At 47.0% G+C, this 17,001-nt stretch overlaps 6 protein-coding genes across 6 annotated transcripts; 3 read left to right on the top strand and 3 right to left on the bottom strand.

Moving 5' to 3' along the window:
- Positions 1-298: 298 nt before the first annotated feature.
- BDV37DRAFT_275484 (glutathione S-transferase family protein) lies at positions 299-1,309 on the top strand (the record flags this gene model as incomplete). Its single annotated transcript, XM_032085401.1, has 3 exons — positions 299-676; positions 803-1,125; positions 1,207-1,309. 3 exons carry the CDS (start codon positions 299-301, stop codon positions 1,307-1,309), a joined length of 804 nt encoding a protein of 267 aa, XP_031936490.1.
- A 333-nt stretch (positions 1,310-1,642) lies between these two features.
- Positions 1,643-3,936, bottom strand: BDV37DRAFT_10261 (putative RNA splicing factor (Pad-1)). The gene is made up of 5 exons (XM_032078209.1): positions 3,825-3,936; positions 3,037-3,773; positions 2,677-2,985; positions 2,139-2,618; positions 1,643-2,082 (listed from the first exon to the last, which is right to left on the bottom strand). The coding sequence occupies exons 2-5, from the start codon at positions 3,687-3,689 to the stop codon at positions 1,824-1,826; spliced, it is 1,701 nt and encodes a 566-aa protein (XP_031936489.1). The 5' UTR covers positions 3,690-3,773; positions 3,825-3,936; the 3' UTR covers positions 1,643-1,823.
- Positions 3,915-6,192, bottom strand: BDV37DRAFT_261347 (fatty acid alpha-hydroxylase). The gene is made up of 3 exons (XM_032083310.1): positions 4,933-6,192; positions 4,628-4,876; positions 3,915-4,568 (listed from the first exon to the last, which is right to left on the bottom strand). Exons 1-3 carry the CDS (start codon positions 5,661-5,663, stop codon positions 4,415-4,417), a joined length of 1,134 nt encoding a protein of 377 aa, XP_031936488.1. The 5' UTR covers positions 5,664-6,192; the 3' UTR covers positions 3,915-4,414.
- Positions 6,193-8,058: 1,866 nt separating this feature from the next.
- BDV37DRAFT_261343 (uncharacterized protein) lies at positions 8,059-10,055 on the top strand. The gene has a single exon (XM_032083309.1). It carries the CDS (start codon positions 8,618-8,620, stop codon positions 9,980-9,982), a length of 1,365 nt encoding a protein of 454 aa, XP_031936487.1. The 5' UTR covers positions 8,059-8,617; the 3' UTR covers positions 9,983-10,055.
- A 798-nt stretch (positions 10,056-10,853) lies between these two features.
- On the top strand, positions 10,854-12,378 carry BDV37DRAFT_287816 (uncharacterized protein; the record flags this gene model as incomplete). Its single annotated transcript, XM_032088165.1, has 2 exons — positions 10,854-11,619; positions 11,684-12,378. 2 exons carry the CDS (start codon positions 10,854-10,856, stop codon positions 12,376-12,378), a joined length of 1,461 nt encoding a protein of 486 aa, XP_031936486.1.
- A 1,001-nt stretch (positions 12,379-13,379) lies between these two features.
- On the bottom strand, positions 13,380-16,502 carry BDV37DRAFT_10190 (CeGAL family transcription factor). The gene is made up of 3 exons (XM_032078195.1): positions 15,946-16,502; positions 15,160-15,896; positions 13,380-15,095 (listed from the first exon to the last, which is right to left on the bottom strand). Exons 1-3 carry the CDS (start codon positions 16,384-16,386, stop codon positions 13,706-13,708), a joined length of 2,568 nt encoding a protein of 855 aa, XP_031936485.1. The 5' UTR covers positions 16,387-16,502; the 3' UTR covers positions 13,380-13,705.
- Between the last annotated feature and the right edge of the window lie 499 nt (positions 16,503-17,001).

Raw genomic sequence — 17,001 nt, 5'->3', positions numbered from 1 at the left:
TCGCCATGTTGATTTGTGTCCGTCTCAACCTAATGCAGCCTAAAATGGAGCAGATCAAGGCGCAAGGAAGAGGCTATGAGGATCGGACTAGTGCTGACAGCCACGTCATGGTTTGCAACACGACGCCTTCAATCAGAGTATAGCCCCCAAGCCATATCGGCTTTGAACAAGCCGCAAAACCCGACCCAAGCCCGACAACACGAAGTATATATATACACAACCCTAATACTCCATCTCCTCCAGAAGGGATAAAAAAACAAGAAACCCAACACCCACACCACACACCCCAACAACCAAAATGCCCTCAACCTCAGACCCAGCACCCCTAACCCTCTACCGCGGCCTCCCAGGCACAGGAACCTACAGCTGGTCCCCATTCGTAACCAAACTGGAAGCCCGTCTGCGCTTCGCCGGTATACCCTACCGCGTGGAAACAGGCTCATTACGCAACGCACCCCGAGGCAAAGTGCCCTACATCTCCATCCCGGCCGAGACCCTTTACGAAGATGGAAGCACACCAGCTCCGCCGGTCGTTCTGGGCGATTCGACCATGATCACGAAGACATTTATCGAGAAGGGCTTAACGAAGGATTTCAATGCGAAGCTCTCGGGGTCGCAGAAGCTCCTGGATATGGGGCTGATGGCATTATTGGAGGATAAGTTGTATTGGTATAACGTACGTATCTATTTATGTATCATTGCTTGTTCTGGATGGGATTCACCAACGATCGATGATGAATATCTTTTTTAATGAGTTGAACATGCGGGAGATATGGCATTGTGTACTGATTCTGCGAACCAGGCACACGAAAAATGGGTGCTGAACTACTATACCATGCGGGATGTCATTCTGGCTGCATTGCCCTGGCCTGTCCGGGTCGTGGTGGGTCTTCTGGTCTACAGGAAAGTCACGCGTACTCTGACTGGTCAGGGGACGATGCTCTTCTCGACGGAGGAGATCGGGTCCTTGAGGGGGGAGATCTGGGAGCGGATCAATGGTGCGCTTGTCGAGGCGAGATCGCGACATGGAGGACAGGGTCCGTTCTGGGTTTCGGGTGGTGAGGAACCGACTGAGGCTGATGCGACGCTTTTTGGGTTTATTGTTTCTGGGTTGGTCTGTTATGCGTATGTTCATTTCTTTCTTTCTCTGAATTCTATGTTGCTATGACTTGTGATGCGTTGCTGATGCTGTTACGTTTGGTGTAGGGCGCCGGATACGCAGAAAGTTGTTCGGGGATACCCGGCGGTGGTGGATTATGCTCGGCGGATTCATGATAAATACTTCCCTGACTACGCGCTTTGGGCGTGAAAACAAGGTCGACATCGAATGCCTAAAGACTTCATCATGCAGGTGATGGGGAGCCAAGAAGCAGTGTCTTTTGGGTCAAGCATAGACCTCGTGGCGAACAGAGGGTTGCTATGGCATAAATACTGGCAGAGACCGGCCGATATCCAAAGCATTTCATCCCATACTTAGCTGATTTAAGGGCACATGTCAAAGTGCATACTTGGGGGAGTCTCGCTGAATGAGAAGACCTAGATACCGGAAAACTACAAAGGTTTCATTGCGCTAATGCACTGTACAAATACCTATAAACAAATCATTGCACAACAAGCCTTCTGGCCCATAAAAAGCAATATGTCAAAAAATGGCACCTACCAGGGGTAGTGTCATCAAAGCCAAGCACCATGTCGAAGCAAGTTTCAATGGTTCGGAGTTAAGACGGTGGTTCCGTCACAAAGAATCGCACCTAATATATCACGCTATTAGATGGAAATACCTACTAAGATGTAAGCTTTCGTAGGCATTGACGAGTTGAGCACTAGATCGCCTTGGTTCGAGAGAACAAACTGCTGTAAACAGCGTCGACAACGGGTTGCGCAGTGATCTGTTTGCCGCCGAAAAATCGTCCATTCAGGCCTTTGATGGCGTTTTCACCACCCTGGACGCGGTCGAACTTCAGGTAGATATCGCCTTGTGAGTTAGGATCTAGTGCAATGTGAACAACATGGCCATATTTTTCTTCGCACTCAGCGCGGACGTCATCCTCTAGCTCTTTAATCCAGCTTTCACCTTCTTCCCTGTAGAAAGGGTTAATGTCCATGGCTTGCAAAGAGTTTTATAGGGGTAGACTTACTCGCCAGGATCAAACATATTACGAAGCATAACACACCGACTCGCCATGTTGACATTGACAGGCAATGGCTTGGTTTCTGTTTTAGGCCGAAGCACCTTTTGCTTATCGTCGGCGGACGACTCTGAGGGTTCATCTGTTCTCGCGAGTTTCCTCATCAATGCGTCCCTACTATAGTTGTTGAAGTTTACACCAGCAACATCCGTATCATCTAAAGCACTAGCACCGGCCCCTTTTTCAGAATCCCGGCCGCCAGCACGGTCGAAGTTGCTAGTACCACCGGCCTGGATACCACGGCCTCCATGGCCCGAGAACGAAGAGCCCTGGAAATTCTGTTGGTTTGCACCTTGGCTCTGCAATCGTTGAGCACTCGAGTCAGGGGTGAACTTATCGTTGCCAAGGCCAACGCGGATTGCTCGACCAGCAAGGTCAAACCCGTTCATCTTTTCTAGTGCCTCCCGAGCTTGATTGGGATCACGGAACCTAGAAGACACCGGTTAACAACAATAGCATCACAAAAGAAGCAAGGGCTGACACTTACTGGACAAAACCATAACCTCTGCTTCTACCGGTTTCATCCTTTTGAAGCTGGACAAACTCGAGCTCGCCAAACGGCTCAAAAACATTCTGGAGGTCATTTTCAGTGATGCTGAAATGGATGTTACCCACGTACAACCTGTGAAATGGAGCTGCGTGATTATTGCCACTGCTGGCATCCGGGTTGCGAGCCTGACGATTCTTCTCCGCTTCAGTTAACTGTGCGATAATTGGAATTCCTAGAAGCTTCTGTCCTGTAAGCTGAATAGCAGGAGCAACGGAATCTTCGTTCTTAAATTCGACATAACCGACACTAAACAATTGTTAGGTCACCGACATACCCAATGGGAAATCGAACACTCACCCTTTAGACCGACCACTAACGCGATCCTTGACAATCTGAGCTTCTTTAACCGGTCCAACTTTCTCGAAGAAAGCAATCAGTTCCTTTGTTCTCAGACGTGCCGCAAGCTGCTGTACAAAAATGGTGCGTCTATCGCGCTCATCCTCGTTGAGCTCTGGGGTTCTTTCGCGACTGGGGCTACGTCTGCGTGTCTCTCGCTCACGGCGAGGGCGTCGGTCATCCTCCCTCTCATCCCGACGGGAACGGCCCGAAGGGCGGTAATAACGGTCATCATTAGGGGATCGAGATCGAGTGCGGGCCCGCCCGCCTCCGCGGTAATAGTCACCACCAGATCGGTAGTCGTCACCGCGTTCACGTCGAGATCGACGGCGATCACTCTCGCGGCTCCTGCTCCTCTTTCTGCTTCTATGGCTTCCGTTAGCACTGCCATGTTCGCTTCTCGGGCTCTTCATGTCTTCATCTCCATCGGCGTCACGGCGTCGGTCCCGGCTGCGGTCCCGGCGTCTACGATCCTTGTCTCGTGAGCGGTCGCGGTCCCGGCGGTCACTACTATCGGCTTTGGAGCGGTCATCGCGTTCCTGAGACTGTCGTGCATCTTGTGGCGCTGCGGCGGCTGTAGACTCAAGTAGAGCCTCGACATCGAGACCTGACATATTGACGATATGTTGATAACTCTCTCCTGGATGAAGCTGAATGGAAAGGAGAAAAGGAAGATCGTGCGGGATGGATTAAGGTCACTTTTGACTTGGTTAGATGGTGACAGCAGATCAGGCTTGACTTGAGCGAACCCTTCTGTTTCACAGCCTAGTTCCAGATAGAGCGTCCCTGCTCCTCAGTAACAGATCTAATCGTTGTAGAATATGACAAACTTTCAAGAGAAAAGGGGTTAGTTATCGAGGGTCAAGAGTCATTGAAGTGGTACGAGATAACAGGCAAGGTTGGGTGGAAATGAAAAGCGGCCTATATCACGTGGTGCATCTTGGCATTTATTGCCTCCGAACAATTTTCTGAATGAACCATGGAAATATCGCCACAAGCACGGTTACTCAATCTTATGTTCCAGTAAGCATGCTGCTGATGGTAAATGTAATTATATATTAGGTGTTATCATCATATACAATCGTATAAACACTATTTGACAAAATGGCCTCGCCGAAGACCATGATCATACTATGCGTATGGGAGGAATCAAGGTCCTGCAATAGCAGTTGACCGAATTCACTATACATGAAGTAGAGTAGGATAGAACAAAAACTAAGCTTTCGAAATCCAATTGGTTCAGAAACAAACATGAATAAAAGACTAACCCGCAATCATCCACGGCATGACTTCATACTTAGGATATTTGTGATGAATGCAAAGTGTTATGTGAGTATGTTCACTGTGTCTTCACGTCCTTAGGTGCCGGTGTTTCAAGCTCAGTACCGAAGATACGGTCCCAAAATCGGCTGGTGACACCGAAACCATTATCGAAATCGGCAAAATGATGTTGAAGGTGGTACTTCTTGAGCCCCTTATAGTAGAGTGGAAGACTGCAGTACAATATGGTCAATAACACTTTTACAAAACCCGACGTTCGAATGTGACTCACTTGCGATGATGGAGGAAATAATGGGTCAAGTCATAACATATATAACCGAATACACCGCCACAAAATACTGTCAAGGCGGCGTACCAATTATAGAAGAAGACAGTATGCGCCAGCTTCCAAAACGGTGTAGCAAGGATAACAAAAAGCGTTGGTGGCATCACAAGTCGGTATTTGTCCATAGGAAGATAGTGATGAATGCCGTGTAACAGGAAATGGAGGGTCAAGCCAACCCGGTTATCAGGAAGATATCTAGACAAACCTGGGTCAGGAAAACACTGGACTAGAAGAGGAGCTGGGAGCCATACCGATCAAGATGGAACAGGAATCTATGCATAATGTACTCGATCAAAGTCCACAGGAAAAGGCCACCAGTCCAATATGCAGCTGCAGTAGACACATTCTTCAGCCCAGCAAACCCGAGCACGGTACCGTAGGTAACAGGTGGCAGCCAAATCATGGGAACCACGTACCATGCGGTCTTGCTCAGTGGCTCCAGGAAGTTTCCAAAGAGAGGAGCCGATTCTCCTCCTTTGTAATGGCGCGGACGGTGGATCTGTTGCAAGTAGAACTCTTTGGTGAAGCCACCGTTCCAGAGCTGCATAAGAAGAGGCTTGTTGAGATCCAAGAACTTATACGTCTGGTAATCCTTGGAGTAGTCCGTCTCAACAGACAGATCCTCTTCGCGGGACATTCCAGTTGCGGCATATACTGGGCCCGATGTTCCTCCGACACCATTTGCTTTAGCGCCATCTATGCTTGTACCTTTGCCAATCGAATCGGAGGCAATAAAACCAATCAGACTGTCCTCCAGAATATCATAGGCTGCTTCCGAGTGTTCGTGAGAGACAGCATCGCGCAGAATTTCTTCGACGTCTTTTCCAGCATACTCAAGGATCAAATCGCCGCCACCAGGATGATCATCGACAAAAGAGGTAATGTCGTACACTTTTGATCCTAGAGTCACATAGCAAGATTTGGCATTATTGTGAGACTCGACCTCAGCCGAGGTAAACTTTGGCAGAGTCCTTCCAGGCATGGCTGTCAAACGGGAAACGCCCAGTTATGGATGCCAATCGTTGTAGTAGGAGGGATGAGATATAAGCGTGGAAATTCGAGAGATGCAGTTGGACAGATCACACCACACCTGAGAAACGGAATGGGTGATCGGAAAGGAGTGGCGTGAGCTTCACAATAATATCCAGGGTCGCGGGTCCGGTGGCTCCGACGGGTAGGGAAGGGGCACCGAAGGGAAAAAAAAAAAGAAAAAAAGTAAGAAATAATATTCGTCTGCGCAACTCGTGTAAAACAATTTGCGATGTAGCCAATCACCCACGAAAATGACTGATGTTTAAAGAGTAGTATTCATAGATTCATAAACAAGTATGAACATGGAGTAAGCAAAAGCGGAGGCGATAGGAAGATTCAAAGTCATTTTCCCTCTTCATCCTTCGTGATCACGCTGATGCCGAGGATGGACCAAGTTTGACGCTAACCTTTCAGAGAAGGTGACCCCTGGCCAGAAGGTTAGTCATCAACCCAAAAGAGACGAACACAACAATGTATATCGACGAAGTAGAGATGAGAAAGAAAAGGCTTCGTTGTATGCCAAACAGACGAGTGGGTACGCGAAGCAGTGTACATTTTTGTCCCCTGAATGTGGATGTAGCTAGACTTACTCACGCCGCCGTAGTACAGCCAATCCTATGGATCGAGCGCCCCGAGTTCTCAAGGGACACCAGTCCGATGGTTTATAAATTAAAATTATATGTAATAGTCTATACCCTGTTTCACAAGCACAGCCTCAGTTGCGATCAGGTGTATTCTAAAGAAGAAGAAGAAGGTCTAACGGGCGGCAAAAACCAGGAGTAGTGTCGGAGTATAGAATCCAGCAAAAGCAAGCATAAGTTCTGGGTCTAGATTAAGCATAGATCATTTCCTGCATGGTTGTCCAAGCGCCTAGCTTGTCAAGTGAAAGGATTTTGGCGACTTGTCATAGGGAGCCTCATAGGGGCTTGGGTAGTCTAACGGATTTTCAGCACTTGATGGCTAGGGGGTGCTGTTAACCTGTGGTCTGGTTCCTTGATATACACTGATTTGCATTTGCAATGGCCAATACAGAGCGCTAGTAGAGTTTAGTGCCTTGGCGGTACGGCAGTGTTCCATACCTAAGAGTATGAGGACTCGAGGACCTATCAAGATACAGGCAAAAGTAAACAGAGACAAGGGATGGCGATTGAGGTCGAGAAGGAACATCCTCGGGGCTTTGCGAGGCTTTTCGGATCCTTTCTTGGAGAATTGTTAACCCGGTATAGATGTGCCCAATGCATCTGCTTAGTTACCATACATTCGATCAGAACTGCATGGACAATATCATCTCGGGGTCCGAGTTCAGATCCTTGCGTTCGCTAATGCATGGGGTGGGGATTTGCCAATATTCAAGCCATCATGGGTAAGGGTTGACATGACATGCAATCTTCTACTACTACGGAGTATGGTAAGGCTAGAGAGCATAGTTTCAACTCAGAGGAAGGTCCGCGGATCCTGATTGAATATATCGGACACGCCCAACGTTCTGGCCGAGAATCAAGGCCTACTGCCAGACACTACCGGTCGCTCTCCGTCGAGGTCAACAAAGGTGAATCCAATCAAACCGTTTTCACCTTCGGCTGAACCTCTAGCGGGGCTGGCTGAGTAGATAGGCTTTTTTTTCAGAATCAGAATCAGGATTCAGCTTTGCCTCAGGGTAGCTGATTGAGGCTCGCGGTCATACTGAGACTGTCCGTCTCAGCCTCATTTCTCTTTCGATTCTTATTCGTCGTGTTGAATTTTCCCCTCCGCCTGTACCGTGGTTCATCTGGACTCGGAAGAACTTAAACGGCGTTAACTTGTTTCTCTTTCGTACTGGATATGGTACGACCTAAAACCCTCCCATACGCCAAACCCAGTCTAGCGATATGGGGACTTTAGGGTTAAGAGGCCGACTGCGGAGCACTCCTCCCGAAGAACAAGTCCCCAACTAGAGTGCATATGGTAGGCGGTCAAGGGAATTTTCGGACAAAATTGAGATTAGTGCAGAAGCGGTCTCTCAGCCCGTTCTCCTCTTTCGGTCTTAGTGTAAATGATGGTACGGCTTAGTATGACTTAGAGGAAAGTTGTACCAATCTTAACCATTCTTTACCCCTTAATATGGGGAGGCCACAAACCGATGGTATTGCGATTACAATAACCTGGTTGGAGAATCATCGGAGATCCTCGAAACGGTCCACCAACAGACGATCTTCATCAGTCAATCAGTGAGCGTGACCTTGAGATGAATGCATGAGAGCAAAAAGGTACACACACGCACATACATACACAAAACACACTCGACTCATCCAAAAAAAGTAAGTCAACAATGAAAAAAGGACAAAAAAAAAGTAAAAAAGAAAAGAGGAGGGGGCACATGAGATACACCATGTCCAAGTTCCTATTTTCAGTTCGGAATCATTCTCCTTTGCCCCCCTCTCTTCTATCCCTCTCTCTCCCTTTGTCTTCGTTCCTCTCTCTCTCTTTCTTCCTCTTTTTATTTTTATTTTTATGTGACAGATGTTACCTTGTCGGAGTATAAAAGATCAACACCCCAACGAATCTACCAACAACGTCCTCGAGGGACAATTAGCTGACTCGATTGAGTTTGCCTAGGAGATAAAATAACCACAACACTGGGTCTTTTGCCCCCCCTGTCGATTTACCTGAACGGACTAACTGTCAGAAAAAGTGGAGTTCACAAAAGCCTTCCGTCAATCATTTTGTCTCGACCGACTGGACCATTTTATTTGCTTAGACGCCAACGACGTTAGTACAGGTTTAGTTTCATCAAGAGGGCCAACTTCTCTGGTTCACTTTGCCCCAAGCTCTCAGGTTAAAAGAAGAAGGCAATTCCCCATTGTTCTCCCCGTTTCTTGAACGACATACAACTCCCCCGCGGTTATTCCGGATCCTCCATAAATAATGGAAGGCTCAACATTCGAATCCCCTTCTTTCCTGGGAAATCGTTTAATCTCCTACCTTCAGACCCTAACGACGGCTAAGAAGGGATTGCCGTTTGGTCTTCCTGTTTGCGTGTCTCCCTCCCACACCATCACTACCACAGATGCTCTGCTTCAACTAGCATCGTCCGTTGGCCCACACATTGCCATTCTCCAGATCCACGCGGATATTATCGACGACTGGTCCGACGAGACAGCTCGCCAATTGACCTCCTTAGCCAAGAAACATGGATTTTTGTTGTGGGAGTCTGGCCGCATTCTCAATGCTACCGTCGATATTGTTGGCAGACAGAAAACCGAGTCAAGAGAAGTGAAGAATCAGCTAGTGGACTTGATCCGGAAGAAATACACGAAAGGTGTCATAAAGGAAGCTTCGTGGGCTGTTTTGGGAACCGCATGGGCCTCAGGAGTGGCAGTGGGTAACCAGGAGGCTGATATCTTGATCCCGACCCTAAAAGCTGCCGCTCGAGAGGCTGTGGCAGACGCCGTGCAGACCATCAAGACAGAAATTACAGCCAATAATCCAAGTGAACGTCCATCCACTGGCCATGAATCAATACCTTTCGGGGATAACGATGCTACTTCACATCTTTCTGAATATGCGGTTGGCGACACCAGCGGTCTAGCACTTCCGCCCCGAAAAGCGTCGACTATATCTCTTACCCAGACAATCACACAACATACGGAGGATGTAATAGAATCGCCTACGGACTCTGGAGCTTATGAACGGAAGGAAAGCTTTGAAAGCGCAGCCTCAAGTCTATTTGTTATCAGCGAGGATATCCCTCCTCCACCTCTCCTGGCACGTGGTCTTGTCCTTTGTCTGCCGTCAACTACCGATTCCTCTTTCAAGTCTGATTACAGAAAGAGCTGCTTGGCAGCAGCACGCGCGAATCAAGATTTTGTGATTGGATTTATATGCGGTGAGCTATGGCATCTTGTTTCTCAGAGAAACGATATATTCGACGCCGAGTCTCTGGTGCACGAAGAAGACCAACAGCAACCTAGTCCCTATGCTTCAGATGAGGAGGAGCCTCAGCCGTGTCTGGCGCTATTCTCGCATGTTCCCCCACGGCTCAACCTTATAGGGAACGCTGATCTGGAAGATCATGAAGAGGAAAATGGAATGGGTGAGATGAGCTGGTCTGCGATGAAGGCATCCCAGGCAGACACCACGAATCTATTGTCCATGAAGCTTTTCTACAGTATAGCGCATGCACTGAAGCTTCGAGAAACGTCCGTCAAGGACAAGCAAAACGGGACTACCAGCACAAGTAACCGGAATGACTATGAGATCCTGCACATCCCTGTTGTATCTTTGCCTTAGGAGAGGTTGCTAATATTCGGCGTTTTATTCTTCCATTCTCTCCCTTGCTTTCTTTTTTTGTTTTTTTCTTTTTTCTTTTTTCTTTTTTTTTTAACATTCCCTTTGGGTTGCGTTTCTTGCTGGGTGATTCGATAGCGCATTCCTTCGTGTCATCAATAGAATTTTCTTTCCCTTTTTTGTTCGTGACTATGGAGTTGGACACCCCTGAATGGATGGGATGGTGAGGCACACCTTATTGAAGTTATACAACTGTTTAATTTAATGTGAAAACAGACATACTGTATAATACAATTCCCAGTACAGAAAATTATTTTGTTTACAGGGCAATCGTCCTGTGGAAGCATAGAAACTGTACATCTCGGGTTTAATACACAATGCCACTTTCGGAAGGTGCAGCATCACATGACGCCATTCCCGGCAACGTTCGCAATGACCTATTTGGATTTCCCCACCAACTAAACCAACTCTGCGCCATAATCGAGTCCCAACCCTTTTACGCATACTAGAATGCATATGGTCGTATGCCTATAGTCTCTTCTTGCGGGGGAATATACTACGCTCTCATAATTGTGTAGAGGGATATCCAAATAACAACGCAAGCAACAACCATTTCAACCATATTGATGAGAATCAGCAGTACAGGCAATTCTACAGTTCCAATGTTCTTTCAGGATTGTGACGCGAGTAGTGTGAAAAGGGTCTATATACAGACTTTCATCTCCTGAACTTATACGTCATGGAGCCAAGTCACTCTTCATTACCAGTTGAAATAGGAGCTTCGCTTCAAACACTGGGGTTTCACGATACTCAGGACGATCCCCCCTGCTCTCATTTGATAGGGGAGGCTTCCACTACTACTACTAAAACCAATATGGGGAGAAATACGCCTCTAATTGGAGCTCAGCCAGCTGTAAAGGTTCTATCCAGCACCGGGGATGTGATTATCGAATGCGTTTCCCCAGACAACTCTCCTGATTCTCCTGAAAACGCTAGTCACCGTTGGCAGGTCTTAAGTGATGATCTTATGAGGGAAAGTCCCTACTTTCGGGCCTTGCTTGACCCTAATAAATTCTCTGAGGGTAGGGATTTCATCCAACAGAAGGCCAAGTGGAGCCAGGGTACCATTGCTAAGGGTGGAGAATCTTTATCTGATGATATTTCAATCCGGTATAACTTGCCAACAGTTAGGTTGCCGGTGGATCATCTCCCACAAAAGCTTGGGGTAGACGCTATTGAACTGTTCCTCCGAGTGCTATCGTTCAACTCATTTGATGAAGAGGAGAAAGCTAAGTTCGACGGGGAGCTCAGAATTCAGCCTACCTCATTAGTTGCTCGGTTGGTAGAGCTAGCTGATGCCTTCAACTCTCCTCATGTCATCCGGGAAGCTCTGAAAAGGTCCAGGTATGCTTTTGGGAAAGGAAGAGCTCCCTTGTTGAGATTTGATGCCTCGGTACTGAGATTGAGCGAGGACCGAATTCGGCAAACGATCTTCATAGCGAGGTTTCTTAATGAGTATACCATTTTCCAAATATGGACGCATGCGCTGATCCTTACTGGGTCAAAGTTTTGGGTAAATGGTGTGGAACCACCTACTTCAGCTACCGTCCGCTGGCGGTATCTTTCTGATGGTCTAGAAGGTAAAACTGGCTCTCTTTTATCATTATCTCAACATACGGTGTTTAGCCGCTAACAGGTCTATAGAAGAATTATACTATAGACGACAATGCGTTTTGAATACCATTACAGATCTCCAAGCGTACTTTCTCCGCGCTTTTGGCGCATTGGAGGAACCAGAACGCCCTAAATCGACCAGCGCATCGGGCGCAGTAACTGCGGTCCAATCTCGACAGTATCAATGTCGGTGTGGATTTGGTAATTCTAGTGCCTGTGACACCTTCCATCTGGGCCAAATGACCCGCTTTTTCACTCTGCGCACGAAGACCATATTCTTAGGATCTACCCTAATAGATCCGGATTTTGGCTTAGACTCTGAAGATGAGGATACAGCAGAACGTTCCCAACCCGCTGGGTCACCAAGCGACATAACTTCAATCATCGCCTCTCTCAAACAGTGTCCTGATTATCAAATCGACACGAATCACAATGGTTGCGGCGTGCGACGCCGATTTCTTCCGCCTTTGGATTGCATAGAGCGGTTTGTGGGCGACGGTAGAGGCTTACTAGGTATTGAGTTACACGACTGGGATAACAAGAATTGGTCATCTTCGTCCGGCTCGTGGGCAAATCGGTCACTTCGAAGAGCCCGTGTCATCGATATCCATCTGTCCAGGATCAGTTCTGTGCCCGTCATGTCCTCGGGCTTATCACGACCCTCTTCTCAAGAAGAGAATGCTCGCTTGCTTTTTACAGCAAAGAAAAGGAACTGGGAAGCTTGATCTGAACAGTAGGCCCCCATGTCTGCGGCCCCGAAATTCATTATTATGTCGCCATTATGTCTGCTTGAACGGATCTATTGTTACGAAGACACTATCGTTGGTAAATACAGGTATAGACTACGTCGATTGTGTACAGGCAATCTTGTATCTCCTTAGGGCATTACTATTGGGGGTAAAGGCTTAAAGTATATATTTATGTCGTTTTAGCGACGAACAGACTTAACACTTTCAGTGTTCGAAGGAACTGTGGGAATTCAATTTAAAAATTAGCACGACAAAGAGGAGTATGCTTTTCTCCCTGTTTATTACAGATAGTGCCTTGCGGCAACAATACTCTTAACCATACAACAAGTAAAACATGGCTTTTAAGGAACCGGGGGTGAATGGCCAGCACATTGAACATCACAGAGCGATTTGGCATCTTGCTCATATCGGGAAGGAGGCCATGATCTAGTCGGCCGGTCAAGAGATTTGCTCATGTAGTAGGCTATACGTGTTCTGATCTCTTCAGTCTTTTCTTTCTCTCCCCATCCCCCCTCTCCTCTCCTCTTCCTTTTTTTTTTTTTTTACTTTCTTGGTCTTTTGTAGGTGCTAAATGGACTTGAGGAGTAAAAAGCTGTATGATTGTGCAGTACCAGCAGGAATTTCTGGATAAATCTGAGGGTATTGACCTCATGACCTCAGGATTGAATAGTAGTGGGTTTGTAGTCCAGCGAAATCAAGCAAAACACTGGTACATTACATAGCCATGAAGGATCGCGTCTAGATAAACATTGTGTGTCTCAATCAGCTGTGTTGGCTTCCGCTTGGAAGCGAGTGTTGAGAGCGTCACGGTGAATTTATTCTGGAAAGGAGTGACTCCTCATCAACAAGACCTCATTTCACTGCTAAATACGTGTCGAGGTGGTGAATCATGTTTTTTTGATCTCGCTCGCAGGTGTGAAAGGCTCTCCTAATAGCATGATTATATCTTCATTGTTTCCGTTGCGTAATTCGTGTAGACTTATTTTCCTCGTGTCTGTCATGTATGAAGACGGACAGGCGACGAACAGGCACCGCCGCCATCCATTAGTCGAGTACTGGGAGAGGGCCATTAGACATTAAATAGTTAAATCAACAGTAGCTTGTAATCAAGGATATGGGGCTAGCGAAAGACAACGTGTGTTGCAGAAGTTCTTTGAAGATTAGTGTTCCATGAGCATGACCTTGATTCAACAGGTGTAAAGGTTGAAAGCTCCATATTACTTGAAAGATATATGATGCATTGTGCTATCTGGGGCCATTTCGAATCACTGGAGATGCTGATGCCGGCTGTTTGTAATAGTTGTCATCCCATCGTTTCATCCCAATTATATGGCCCCAGTCTGATATCAATGTCATCTTCGGAAGGGAAAAATGAACCGGTTATCTGACCCGTGTTAGGGTCGTAGGGTAAATAGCTGTCATAAAGATTGTGGACAGCGAAAATTTTCTCATCTTGCTCAAATTCATGTGTCTCCGGGACTTCCAGGTCAACTGACGATGGCCGGGCAAATGCGGCACTGGAATGGTCTACCGGTGACAATGGCATAGAACCTTCTCTGCTTGGGATACCATTGGGGGTGGCTACTCTTGTGGATCTGTGACGTGGATCGTGAAGTTCGTCATCGGGCGAGTTCTGTGAAGTAAGGCCCGCTATACAAGGGAAGCTGTGGATCTCAGTACCGTCGTTGAAGCCAAGTCGGCGCAGGAACTCATCACACATTCTCCGAGCTTTTTCCGAGGCCATACTAGTCTCAGACATAACTGACAGCCAATCGTAGGACTTCTTAACTGCCTTTGACACCATGGCCGCTTTTTCAGGAACGTGTTGGACATGGAAAGAAAGCTCAATCAACAAGATGGCAGTTGCTTGCATAAGGAAATGTAATATGCACCACCATGGAGACAATTTGTGAAGTAATGCCGCTTCCAGAGGCTCAGGAAATAGTCTCAACAAATGGCAAGCTGATTCTACACATTCAACTGCAGCCTTCCTGCAGAATTCTTCCGATTTATCACCAAGTGCACTTGACTCTATACGGCGAAGGCACGGCTTTGTGATCCCAATCTTCGTACTGTAAAATGTGAGAGCTAGGCTCATTCTGTGGGTTGCCGAGCCTTGCGAAGTGTGTGTAGAGGTAAAATCGTAAGCAGTGGGCAGATTTATAAGCCAGGAATCAAGATCAAGCATGAGTCCTCGTATCGCAAATTCCATACTTGACCAAGGCTTTTCCACCCCATCAGGGCTGTAGAGTTTGTTTGTCATCCTTTTCGCAATTGAAGTCAATTTTACCAACTGCAAGAAGTATAGTGACTTGCACGGTGCAGCGGCGTTTGCATCTGCGCTCTCTATCCCTTTACCTGTGTCCTTGGGGTCTGGATTAGGCGAAGAATTCAAGGCCAGACCGGGTTGGCTAAGGCCCTCTAGTGTGGAACGACTTATGAGGTGCATTACCGATTCTTTGCGAAAGTCGCTCTCATCGAAAGGGACAGGGAGAGGGGTCGTGCAGGCGCCATCTATGATGCAGGAGGGTCGGCCTGTCATCACACTGAGACGATGCTCGAGTGTGTATAAAGCCCACCACACACGGTATCTTATTTCTTTAGATGTGTCGGAAGTGCATGTCCCTATATTGCGTAAATGCAACCCAAGGCTCAGTGCACTTCGCACAGCACTACCACAGAGCTTCCATGACCTGGATCTATCCGTAAGCGTGGCGAGCTTTACAATCGAAACGCAGATACCCAACGCAAGCATACCGATTCATATGGCCGGATGATAACATATAGAACGACGCCAACCCTTCAACTTGTAACTGTTGTAGATCAGAGTGGTGCAGCAGTTGGCCCTCAAGACTCATGTTTCTCGCTCTTATGAAGTATGAATAGTGATCATCCCTATCCCTTCTCCATTCTGCATTGGTCAAATGAGCATATCTTGCACCAATAGCAAAGATGAGGTTCAATATGGCAAGCCACTTGTTTCCTGGTTTCAGGGACGGGTTATTGAAGAAAGCTTGAAATTGTGATGCAAATGTCGAAATTCCGATTATGGGAAATGAAGGATGTACAGAACTCAAGTACGCATTGAAAAGTTTTGTAGCAGTGTCCTTAGACGGGAGCTCGAATGTGTCGAGTCGCTCAATGGTAGGCATGTCGAAGTCGTCAAGGTGATAATTTGACGAAGCTATCGGCCCATCACAGTAGGATGTCAAAGCCGGTGAAGATATACCAGAAACTGGATGACATACCTCGCACCCAGAGTCCACATATTTGCTTAACATCTGCAGCCATGAGACCTCGGAGCTTTTACCAATGAAACCCGTAGCCCGTGTGAAGTGATCCCGATTAAAATCTTCATCGGTGTGGGCGGCAACATGCGACACAAGCGAAGTAGCTGAAAGATAGGGCTCTGAGCCCAAGGCCCAAAAGAACTTCCTATCCTCCGGCGTAGCGGCATATGGATCAGGCTGTGCGGTCGATTCAGCAGCTGAATCCTGCTTTCACTTAGTATATAGAGGATGAGGAAGGGCTATTCACACCCACTGCCAGTGCAAAACTCATCAGCTGCTCATCAGAGATACCGAATCGACTGCTCAGTTTTCTAAGGACATCTTCATAGGCCTGTATCTTCCCTTCTAAGCTAGCCATCTGTCTTTGAAAGATGTTTATGAATGTTGGCATGTTCAAGGCACCAAGGACGTAGAAGATGAAATCAAACAATGCCACTAACCTTTTAGATTTCTCTCGCTTTCCGTCAGTATAACAACATATAATACCTGCTTCCTTACAATTCCGGCAACCTGACTTATCACCCGTGCATTTTGTCTTCCTCTGCCTGCAAGATTCGCATGCTCGACTAACATGGCGACGATGGAACCTCCCGGGCGAGGTAAAAGCAGACTCAGATCCTTCTGCCAGTCTTGGTATGGCCATTTTTCTGCTACCTAAGAGATGATCTATGTCATGTGCGGGTGGCGGGGCCATCGGAGTGTCCTGCACGTTATTAGGAGCATAAACACGTGAACATGCACGGAAAGTAGGATATTTGCTTCAGTGCTCAAATGGACAGATCATACCCCATGGCTGTAGCTTTTAGCATCAGAGGAAGATGCACTGAACATAGTAGACTGGTCTTTCCAGGAGAAAAATTGCAGGTTAATCATCGTGTAATGCAAGCGACATGGGTACATCGGGGACTTGAAAAATAAATAAATATATGTCTCTCTTCTCTACAGAGGAAAGCAAACCGGACAAGTACCAAGGCTTAACTATAAAGTCAATATGTAAGAGACGCATACCTGAGAAAATAAGGTTCTTACCTCTGTGCGTGCCAGAAATTGTATGCTTCTGTCGATGAAAGTTGATTTTTGGATTCTAAGGAAACATCCCAAAAGATGTCGCCATTATCAATGTGGCACTGAGACACCACTCACAGCATATCCCAGAAAGCAAGTCAAGAGGTGTCTCGAGACATATTTAACCACTGGAATCATGCCAATATAGGAAAATGAAACCCTGGAGGGGAAAAATATAAATAAAAATAAGAAAGTTTGTCGGAATGGCAGAGCGCCATGTGGGGGTCATTGCCCAGAGACATTT

The sequence above is a fragment of the Aspergillus pseudonomiae genome, assembly GCF_009193645.1.
Source record: "Aspergillus pseudonomiae strain CBS 119388 unplaced genomic scaffold BDV37scaffold_102, whole genome shotgun sequence".
In the NCBI taxonomy this organism is placed as follows: Eukaryota; Fungi; Ascomycota; class Eurotiomycetes; order Eurotiales; family Aspergillaceae; genus Aspergillus; species Aspergillus pseudonomiae.
Note: the sequence above shows the minus strand (reverse complement) of the source record. Positions and strands in the feature narration are given on the sequence as shown.